The sequence below is a fragment of the Phalangium opilio genome, unplaced genomic scaffold, assembly GCF_054372755.1.
Source record: "Phalangium opilio isolate 3A_F unplaced genomic scaffold, DU_Popi_V2 ptg000246l_1, whole genome shotgun sequence".
Classification (NCBI taxonomy): domain Eukaryota; kingdom Metazoa; phylum Arthropoda; class Arachnida; order Opiliones; family Phalangiidae; genus Phalangium; species Phalangium opilio.
The window spans coordinates 5,825,749-5,837,836 of record NW_028324225.1 but is presented as its reverse complement, the minus strand read 5'-3'; the positions used below and the strand labels follow the sequence as shown (position 1 = coordinate 5,837,836).

Here is a 12,088-nt window from a genome sequence, read left to right as displayed (position 1 = left end):
CATTGTCTCAGATCAATAATTTGCGGCTTATGATTGAAACAAGACGTCGCGAGAGAGAAAGTTTTTAATTGCGGCGACTGTACAACATTTCCATGCTGGCGCTCAAATGGTCCAAGGAATATTGTCATTGAATTATTGGATTATAAGAAGCCGAGACGCCATACGGTTCCAGATTCGGAAGTGCATTACTTGCACAAGACATAGAGCTTCAACCGTAACCCAATTAATGGGTGATTTGCCGAAGTCAAGAGTACAGTACAGTCGGGCCTTTCTGAAAACTGGCGTCGACTATGCGGGTCCGTTCCTGTTACGCCTCATCTCAAGAAGCAAGACCACATACAAAGCCTATCTGGCACTCTTTGTATGCTTTTTGACGCGCGCCTTACATCTGGAAATAGTCTCCTCTCAGACAACAGACGCCTTCATTGCAGCCCTAAGGAGATTCACGTCAAGACGTGGAAAACCAATTGAGATATACAGTGATTGCGGTACTAACTTCGTCGGGGCTGCCAGAGAACTAAAGGAATTTGCACAAATAATCCAGTCCGAGCATCATAATGAAGCCGTCACCAACCATCTATCTGTACAGGGTATACAATGGCATTTCAACCCGGTGGGCGCCCCTCATTTTGGCGGCTTATGGGAAGCGGGCGTGAAGTCCGTCAAGCATCATCTGCATAGAGTCGTTGGCTCCACCAGACTTACGTACGAGGAGTTTGCAACCATCATCACACAGATAGAAGGAAGTCTTAACTCAAGGCCTCTCACTCCGCTCTCATCCGATCCAAATGATCTCGACGTCCTAACACCAGCTCATTTTCTAATCGGAGAATCCCTGCAATCTATTCCCGATCCTGATCTAGGCCACCTACCTACGAACAGACTAAATCGTTGGCAACTACTCCAAAAACTTAAACAAGATGTGCATAAACGATGGCTCCGAGAGTATATCAGTAGATTACAACAAAGACCAAAATGGATGACGCAACAAAGGAACATCCAGATCGGTGACATGGTCCTCGTCAAACCCGACATCGAACCTTCCGCACGTTGGCCACTAGCTCGAGTCATTCAAATACATCCAGGTCAAGATGGCTGCACGAGAGTTGTTACGCTACGTACCAGTAAAGGCGAAATCAAAAGACCCATCGTTAAATTATGCCTCTTGCCGTTTGACACCGAAGATAGTTAAGCTTTCATGTTAAGTCAGTTAATACGGTCGTATTAAGGCCGGGAGAATGTTCAGTTATTAATTCTAATTTGTTAATTACCAGTCAGAAGCCTAAAACCGAGATTGTAAAAAATATGTTTTTTTATCATAGCGATTTACTTTTTGGTAGATTGACTGTATTTTTTAGCATTAATATATATAACCAAGTAATAAAAACAATTTTAGTTAGTGTTCATTAAATGCCTGAGTAGTTCATTTCGTTTGGTGGTTCCGCGCGCCCGCGTATCCAGTCGGGTAAGACCTCAACTAGACACGAACAATAAGCAACTTTTCTAAGTGTTGAAAAGTGTTCGATCCTCGTGAAGAAGCTCGATAAAAGCTCTAAACCAAATCTTTAGATTATAGAGCTTAAATCTGCTGGCGGTGAGATTCTCGATTAGGTTGAAGGTCAGGAATTACATCTAACACAACCTGCTCAATGTTGAGACGCTTCAGTTGCCAGCGAAAGAGCAAATAATTCTGGTTTTTTAAGATTCGCATCTTTTTGGTAAGCCCACATTTGATTGGTTTTTAAATTGTTTTCAAGTTTTACTTTCACTTTTCGGTAAGGAAAAATACGCTTTGTTTTATCAATGCGATTGTCAGTGGACCTAAGAACTTTCTATTAATGGTATATTCACGTGTAATTTTAGTCAAATAAAAGTCTATCTGTTATATTTACGAATTAATAAGGTTTTTTCTTTACTAAGGACCGTGATTGAAAGTATAAATAATATAATTGCGAATTAAGATCTAAAATTGATACTCTTTAAGGCTTGCCATAGAAATTCGAGGCTCGATAAAAGCTCGAAGCCAAATTTTTAACATGCAGCTTCAGGCTCGGCTCGAAGCTCGATTACCGAAAAATGCTAGGCTCGCGGCTCGAAACCAAAAAGGAAGGCTCGCACAGCCCTAGTACCTCTATCCTTACAGAAATACTGAGATTTCGATAAGACTTTACTTCATAATAGTGCATTTAAGTTCATAGTTCCATTTAGCACTTTACATTACGGAACCTATTTCCGAAAATAACTTAACCTCCAATCAGAGACCTTCGTCAACGTCTCAATATTTTAACTTACTGAGGCTCACTATTTAATGTGGCCGCTGTAGTAATATTTTCGTGATAAAATACAAAAGGGCATCATCTTAGGTTAAAGTAGTTCAGTTCATTAGCTCGTTGCCGGCTTGCGCAAGAGTAACATAATCATTGATCTCTATGAAGTTACTTTTAAGGCTCAATAATAAGCCAAAAGAGCACAGAACTATTGTGCCACGTGAATGTTAGATATTATTTATTAAAAGTTAATAATTAGAGGTGAATGCTTTCAAATTGTCGGGAATCCTACATGCTATGAATTAAAGCAGCGGCGGTTATCTTAGCTAGTATTCCTCGCAGAGTAATTTGGCGTAACCCATTCCCTTAATCAAGCGTCGATATTTTCATTATATTATATCATAGGAAAGTAATTACGTTTTCACGCACCGTGGGAGAAGTTTCGGTACTACGAGTAAAAGGGGGGCGAAACCGCCGCCGCCACCTAAGGTGTACACGAAAGGCACGATGGACCGGGGAAATGTCACCGTGCCCGTAGAGACACAAGATACTCCTTACCCCGTACCAGTGTAGGGGCTGGCCTCGTTCGTCAAAATCTCGCGCCATCTATTAATTTTACTATGAATATCAGTCATAATTATCATAATAATAACTTCTAGACCTTTAACTATTTAATTACATTATAAAATTTGAAAATTTTATAAACAAATATTTCACCTTTTTAGCGCCAAAAACTCTTAATAGGTGGCATTAGAAACTTTTTACAAATTACAATGGAAAAAAATGCTGTTTACATGGCTTAAATGGAGAGTTTCATACTTATGGGGAGCTATATATTATTTTCTTATGATTATATTTGTTTTGCCCACAGTGTCGCAAGAATATTCGAAACTAGTCTACTTTCTACACATTTCTTTAACGAAAAATTTAAGGCTCAAAATTACCTGCTCGAGTCTGACAGTTTGATATTGGACGAACCCATGGACTTGATCTTTCTCTGTTCCGTGTTTCGAGTCTTTGTTGTTGGAAACACTTTGGCTGCATTGGCTTTCATCTTTGAAGTCGTACTGTATGTAGTGAAATTTTGCACCACCGTTCTAAAATAGGTACATACGTAACTCTTTAAGTCTTAAATTAGTAGATGTAAATGGAATAAGTATAGCAACTTATTTTTCTACTACAGGCTCATAAATTGAGAAAGAAATTTGACGTAAAATCATCCACATAAAACTTTGATAGTGTCTCAGGATAGTCTCACATTTTTAAAATTACGATCAATTATCGAACATTTGGCTCCTGCATTAATGGTGACGTAAACCTTTCAATTTTCGATAATATAATGCCGCGCCTAAATTTTGGGCTGCAACTAGCGCAACCAAGGGCATATTTTTGCCATATAATAAACCGTCAAAAGTCAATTTTCATATTTATTCGTTTTAAACCAATATAAAATATAATTTGACGCATTAAGTAATATTGCATCGCTCTTACTATCTCCGTGATGGCACTTTTTTACTGCGAAAAGGAATTTTATACTCGTTAATGTATAACGAATACGAGAGCCTGATGTAATACTGTTATTAATTCCCGTGAATAACACACGGGTGTCGTTTCCAGTAAGAAGTTAAATTCTCTATTGAGTAAAATCAATTTCGTTTAAAATGTCTTTTCAGAAATGTTTTTTTAATTAACGATTGAAAAACTGTCATACCCAAATTAGCTTACTAAATACACTCTAGTTTCTAAATTTTATGATGTATATGTAATAGATGAATGTAAGATATTTTTTGTAAAATCTAAACATTTCTACTAGTAAAATTTTAACATTAATATGCCACGTTAGAATAAATTTTGTAGCGGATTTTTCCTTACAAAGTATGATATCTCAGGTAGCAATTCACCATGTAAATTACGTAAATTTTGAGTGTTCTTAGTGTATATCATAACGTGTTTGAGTTTTTAATAAGTGTAAAACACGTGGAGTATAGGTTGAATATAACACGTTAATAGAGCTGATGATTTAGGGCGTGTAAAACACGTGGGGAATAGGTTGAAACTATCACGTTAGTTGTGGTGTATATTTAGACGTGTAAAACATGTGGAGTTTGGTTGAACTCATCACGTTAATTTGGTGGGGATTTAAAGCGTTTAATACAGGTTGAGAATTGGTGAAAAATATCACACTAAGTTTGGTGTTGATTTAAGGCGTGTAAAACACGTGGGGAATAGGTTGAAACTATCACGTTAGTTGTGGTGTATATTTAGACGTGTAAAACACGTGGGGTTTTGGTTGAACTTATCACGTTAATTAGGTGGGGATTTAAAGCGTTTAATACACGTGGAGAATTGGTGGACAATATCACACTAAGTTTGGTGGTGATTTAGGCCGTGTAATACACGTGATCATCAAGTTGAATTTAACAGTTACTCTATATGCCTAAATTACGTGACAATGAGGTCGAAAAGAACAAGATCTTGTACGTGTGATTGAAGTTGATTCAAACAAAGTAGTTGAAATACATACTATTCCTAATATATGATGTTGTTTGTTAATTTATAGTATCACAATGTATTTAACTTTAAAATTCTAGTAAATCATATTTCCACACATACAATTGTATTAATATAATTTTTAGAAAGGCAAGCACAGGTGATATGTATGGGTACAAATAAATAAGTGATTATTGTATAGATTTCACCGATGGTATTCACCGTTGTTAAGACCGACCGCCATTCACAGCAAATTGTTGAAGCCCACATTTTCTTTCTCCAATATGGCAATGACACCTACCATCTAGTACCGTTTTCTATTGACATTTTCCCTGGAGTAATATTATAGGATTAAAAATTAACGTTGCCTTATAAGTGCTTTAAAATACACCTACGTCTCCTTCAGTATCGTGCTCCTAATAAATAGGTAGGGTGTTCGGCCGTTCGCTTTTTTAAATCTTGAATTTTAAATCGAAGTCTAAAAAATATTAGACCTCCTTATCAACCGCAATGTTTTAACCATTTGGTTTTCGGTCAGCTAGCTGGAGGTTAGATTCCAGCTTAGCGTTTGAAATTTAACCCGAACATATTTTGGACTTGAACATATAACAGCGAGTTGAATGATCATGTGCCATTCATTTTCACGCGTTTAAAGATAATCTTATGATATTTATTAGTAACAACAACGTGATCTTCACTGTTGGTTAACGTGGTGTTTAGAGGTGACATGGTATGGGTGTTTTACACGTTCATAATTAGGTTTACCGTACACCGCTTCCTTTAAATCACGGGCTTTGGGTACCTGAGAATCTTTGGGTACACGTGCTATCCACGTAAATTGCACGTTACGAACACTTAATTACCTAATATTATTTTCACGTAAATTTTGAGTGCAAATATTCTAAGCTTTTGTCTATGAAGGGATTTCCACACTAAGCCCGTGGCTTCTTTACAGGTGGGTCCCTTTACAATGCATAGAGAGGTGGTGGCTGGCCCCTATGCCACAGCTAACCTACAGCGCCCTGTTCTAACTAATACCGTTAACCTCTGAAAGTTTTGATGGAAAGGAGAAACCGGGTTAGACCGCGGAGGAAAACTCCTTTTAGCAAGTGGGGAGAGAACTTGCAAACTCTACGCAGAACTCAATTGTTTACATATTTAAAAAAAACGTGAATAAGACGGTGTTTAGAGGTGACATGGTATGGGTGTTTTACACGTTGATCATTAGGTTTACCGTACACCGCTTTTAGACGTGTAAATCACGGGTTTTTGCTACCTGGGAGAGGTCATAATGACGTTCGAAATCTAAATTCCTATACTCTTAGTAACATGAATGAATTCATGATAAAATTGGATGAGGTTGTGTTAATTACTATTCCATATCTATATAGATGTGTTCACCTAAACTGTCATAATGCTCACTCATTTTCACGAATTTTAATTCAATTTTCTTCATCTGTTAAATCACATCTAAATTAGCTAAGATATTAAACCGTTGCAATGCTATTATTTCTTATTAGTCGGTAGTTGAAGAATACAATACTTAGACGGAATGGAATATCGAATTTAAAAAACTTTTTATATAATCTCACCTATAACTTCATTTTGCCCCGTAGAAAACTTCCATATTTTAACAAGAAACGTTTTTTAAATTTAATCGAAAAGTCCCTTAAAAATATTCTTAAGAACGCTTAAGAAAATTCCGTGGGAAATTTCTTTGGAAATTCTTAAGTCGCTCTTTAGGAAATTGGGGAATATTGGCCCCTTTTTCTTGGGAAATATCTTTGGAATTTTCTTGGGAAGTATCTTTGGAATTTTCTTGGGAAGTATCTTTGGAATTTTCTTGGAAAATATCTTTGGAATTTTCTTGGGAAATATCTTTGGAATTTTCTTGGGAAATATCTTTGGAATTTTCTTGGGAAATATCTTTGGAGTTTTCTTCGGAAATATCTTTGGAATTTTCTTGGGAAATATCTTTGGAATTTACTTGGGAAATATCTTTGGAATTTTCTTGGGAAATATCTTTGGAATTTTCTTGGGAAATATCTTTGGAATTTTCTTGGGAAATATCTTTGAAATTTTCGTGGGAAATGTCTATGGAATTTACTTGAGAAATATATAGGGAAGATTATGGGTTAATTCATTTAGTCACTTGAAACGAGAATAGTTCTCACATGGAAAACCATTTCCCAATACAGGGAGTGTAGTTCTTATATGCTGAACTACACCCCTTATAGCGAGGGAAGTTCTCGCGTGCAGTGTGAAATTGCTTATAAAGTCAGACATTTAATCGACTTAAAAACATCCGTAAACGGCAGAAAGTTTTAAACCTGTCCAATTGTATGGGGTACTAAGTGGGTTTTGGAGGCTTTAATGGCCAAGCAGTAGATACAGACGTTTTTGTTAAATTTAATAATGTATATTCACTGAGAGTTTTTCGAGTATCAGAAACGCGTTTAACCTAATTTTCTCAACAATGTTTTTTTAAAAAATATTTATTTTGGACTCTAATTACGCTCGAAATAAAGATAAAACATGCCATAAGAGAATTAAGCAAAAATTCCGACTGACAGCTTAGAATCCCTGTAAATCTAAACATAACGATTTTAATTACTCTTATTTTACTTTTAACCTATTTCATCCTTTACATAAACACCTCACGGATTATTAAAGGCAAAAAAAAAGATAAAAAAAGAAAACAACAGGTAAATATAACATTCCATTTCAGCGCTTGCTGAGTCTTATAGCTACGGGACAAGCCTTCGTGAAACGTTTTTAATTTTTTTAACCATCAAGTTAATGTCTATCTAGGAAAACTTTAGCAAAACAATTAGGGTAAAAATATTGTTTAGATAATTATATGTAAAGCATAATTGCAATATATCTGGCCCTTTGAAATTCATCTCTAAAATTCTAAACTAATTTCGTTGGAAAATAATCCCTTGACCTTCTTTAGAAATTTATCTCTTGAATTCCAAACGAATTTCTTTGGGAAATTAACCCTAGACTTTCTTTGGAAATTGATCTCAAGAATTCCTAAAGAATTTCGTTGGAAAATATTCCCTAGACGTTCTTTTGAAATTTATCTCAAGAATTCCTAAAGAATTTCTTTAGAAAATAATCCCTAGACCTTCTTAGGAAATTTATCTCTAGAATTCCTAAAGACTTTCTTTAGAAAATAATCCCAAGACATTCTTTGGAAATTTATCTCTAGAATTCCGAAAGAATTTCTTTAGAAAATAATCCCAAGAAGTTCTTTGGAAATTTATCTCCAGAATGCCTAAAGAATTTCTTTAGAAAATAGTCCCACGACATTCTTTGGAAATTTATCTCTAGAATTCCTAAAGAATTTCCTTAGAAAATAATCCCACGACATTCTTTGGAAATTTATCTTTAGAATTCCTCATGAATTTCTTTAGAAAATAATCCCTAGACCTTCTTAAGAAATTTATCTCTAGAATCCCTAAAGAATTTCTTTAGAAAATAATCCCACGACATTCTTTGGAAATTTATCTTTAGAATTCCTCATGAATTTCTTTAGAAAATAATCCCTAGACCTTCTTAAGAAATTTATCTCAAGAATCCCTAAAGAATTTCTTTAGAAAATAATCCCAAGACATTCTTTCGAAATTTGTCTCAAGAATTCTTTAGGAAATTTCAAGGAAGTCTTTGGAAATAGTTTCTTTAGAAAATTATCCCTAGGGCTCCGTAGGGTTCCAAAGAAATTCTTTTAGAACTCATAAGAAGATTTTATGTAAAGGATGAAATAGGTTAAATGTAAAATAAGAGTAATTAAAATCGTTATGTTTAGATTTACAGGGAATCTAAGCTGTCAGTCGGAATTTTTCCTTAATTCTCTTATGGCATGTTTTATCTTTATTTCGAGCGTAATTAGAGTCCAAAATAAATATTTTTTTTAAAAACATTGTAGAGAAAATTAGGTTAAACGCGTCTGATACTCGAAAAACTCTCAGTGAATATACATTATTAAATTTAACAACAACGTCTGTATCTACTGCTTGGCCATTAAAGCCTCCAAAACCCACTTAGTACCCCATACAATTGGACAGGTTTAAAACTTTCTGCCGTTTACGGATGTTTTTAAGTCCATTAAATGTCTGACTTTATAAGCAATTTCACACTGCACGCGAGAACTTCCCTCTCTATAAGGGGTGTAGTTCAGCATATAAGAACTACACTCCCTGTATTGGGATATGGCTTTCCATGTGAGAACTATCCTCGTTTCAAGTGACTAAATGAATTAACCCATAATCTTCCCTATATATTTTTCAAGTAAATTCCATAGACATTTCATACGAAAATTCCAAATAAATTTCCCAAGATATTTCCGAAGAAAACTCCAAAGATATTTCCCAAGAAAATTCCAAAGATATTCCCCAAGGAAACTCCAAAGATATTTCCCAAGAAAACTCCAAAGATATTTCCCAAGAAAATTCCAAAGATATTTCCCAAGAAAATTCCAAAGATATTTCCCAAGAAAATTCCAAAGATATTTCCAAAGAAAAGGAGGCCAATATTCCCCAATTTCCTAAAGAACGCCTTAAGGATTTCCAAAGAAATTTCCCAAGGAATTTTCTTAAGAGTTCTTAAGAAGATTTTTTGTAAGGGGGGATGCCCCTTCGTGGAAAAATACCACCAAGGGAAATTATAGAAAAACAGGACCCCAATTCTTAGGAATTTTTTGATAGGTCCCATGCACGTGTTTTCAGTAAGAATGGGCTTGGTGAGTGAAGGGGTTAGAAATACATGTATTTTGGAGGGAAGTATCGATAGAGATTCATGTATCAAGATTGAAACGCCCGTTACACAACAAGGAAATCGAGTAAACTGAAGAGGACAGGCTACTCATTATGCTTCAACACGAGTGATGCCTGAAGAAACTGATGAAGATCAAATGCTGTAGAATAATATCCCAAAATGGTCAAAAAGATCAGTATTAGTGCAATTGGGTCTAATCCAAATTCAAATCAATGGGAACTTGAACCAAACTCTGTATAGGGTATTGCTCTCAACTGCTGATGCTGAAGGAAAACAAATGACTAATCATTCAGGTATGTTCCCATTTTTCCCAAAAAGAATATTGCGCCCAAAACCTTTCATTCCCCTTTCGCCCTAGCCCGGGGATATACTGGCGATGTCTGGTCGGCGTTTGTAAAAAAAACGAGTAATAGAGGTCATCAAGGAGCGAGGAGGCCTTTGGACTCTGTTGGTAAAGTGAGCACGCAGGACATAACTTAGTTAGGTTTGGTTTGGTTGGGTTGGGTAAGGTTATTTTAGCTTTGGTTGGGTTAGGTTAGGTTGGTTAGGTTAGGTTAGGTTTGGGTTAGGTTAGTAAAGGTAAGGTTAGGTTAGTAAAGGTTGGGTTGGGTAAGGTTAGGTTTGGTTGGGTTTCGAAAGGTTAGGTTAGGTTTGGAAGTGGTAGGATCACTGATTTTCAAAAATATTTTTATTTTCTTTGAGGTTCTTGCATAATAAAAGCGGGCCTTTTTTTAAGATTCGGGAAAAATAAACGCTACATTTATTAATCATAAATGTCTTGATTAGAATCAAGACTTAAAAAAGTATCGATAAGACTGAGGTTATCACTTGACTTAAGGTTCAGATATTAATTTTTCTTTTTAATTGAAACTTAAAGGCATGCTTAAGAAAAAACAACGTTCCATTACCGTTTTCCGTTGGAATACCTTATTTTACAGGTAATCAATTTCAAAAATTTACTTATCTCGGCTTTTCGACCACAATTCCATTCCCCCAAAACATTTTATCATTACATTAATTACTTTTGAGAGAGTACGTGTATGACTTTGAGTTTTAAAAGGTTCCCCCATTTGTGCCCGGCATGCTTCGCAGTGGAACAGTTGAAAACAATGGCGGAAAATTAAGTAGGGACAGTTAGATTTTTACTCGTGGTTATGCAAAATGATGTAATGTCTAGCGTACTTCAGTCAACAGTCATATTGTTCATTCTCATAGCTCAGGACACGATTAATGCTACTCACCTATTTCTCTCTCTAGTTTCTAACAATGGTTAGAGACTATTCAGTGCTGCTGGTCGCACATGATGATAGTTCAACTACAGTTTACATCAATTCTCCGTGGTCGCACTATTAGCGGGTTAAGCACTAATTTGTTCTGGACATGTCTCGAATGGGTGCTTGTTCTAACTTTTTAAAGCAGTGTTGCCAATGTGTGGGTAATCTCTCACATCGTGGGAAATTTAGGTTTGGTGTTAGGCTCTGTGGGGAAAAGGTAATATTTTTCCCAAATCTATCAAATGTCGGAATTTTCCTGTTAAAGGGTTAATAGTGCAGACTGTGCAGTTAAAATTAGTGTATTTTCCAAAATTTTGTCCGGTTTAATAATTTCAAGCGACATTTTGAAATAAATTCGGTGATTTTAAGTTTGGCACTGAAAAATAAAGAAATAATATTTTGAGAATTTTTAAGTTTTATAGCATTTTGGAGCATTTTTACATATTTTCAAAGCCATGCGGAGTGATATTCCATATCAAGCTTAGTAGGATAAAATAGTCCAAATAAATATGACTGTAAAAAAGGGGGTGCGAGAAATGAGTGTAATTTTAAAATGGAAGTGGGAAAATCCACTTTCTAACATTGGCAACACTGATTTGAAAGTTTTGGTCATGGGTAAACAGACCGCTCATTCAGTTTTCTACTGTTTTAAAGCTTATTTTGACACGTTATCTCTCAAAAGTAATTAATGTAATGATAAAATGTTTTGGGGGAATGGAATTGTGCCCGAAAACCCGAGATAAGTAAATTTTTTAAATTGATTACCTGTAAAATAAGTTATTCCAACGGAAAACGGTAATGGAACGTTGTTTTTTCTTAAGCATGCCTTTAAGTTTCAATTAAAAAGAAAAATTAATATCTGAACCTTAAGTCAAGTGATAACCTCAGTCTTATCGATACTTTTTTAAGTCTTGATTCTAATCAAGACATTTTTGATTAATATCTGCAACTTCAGTCTTAATTGTTTATTAATTTATTTTAATGTTGAAACCGGGGTTGATTTTAGCCATTATTTCATTGCGTATTCCCTCATACCATAGAATCGGCATTATTATTTAATTTCCGATTCCCTCATACCATAGAATCGGCATTATTAATTAATTCCCGATGGGGGTTGACCAGAAATATACCAGATGTTCCAACGCAGATCATTCTTAAAGACTGTTTTAATGCCATTGTTCCAACAACATTAAAATACTTTCATGTTCAACATGAATGACTTTAAAGTATGTCTTATTCTGGCAGTTGGTGAAATAAGCAATTTGTGGTAAACGTGAC

General features: G+C 35.3%; 1 protein-coding gene across 1 annotated transcript; it reads left to right on the top strand.

Moving 5' to 3' along the window:
- The first annotated feature begins 226 nt into the window (after positions 1–226).
- LOC149612276 (uncharacterized) lies at positions 227–1,192 on the top strand. The gene has a single exon (XM_089858557.1). It carries the CDS (start codon positions 227–229, stop codon positions 1,190–1,192), a length of 966 nt encoding a protein of 321 aa, XP_089714683.1.
- Positions 1,193–12,088: the final 10,896 nt, after the last annotated feature.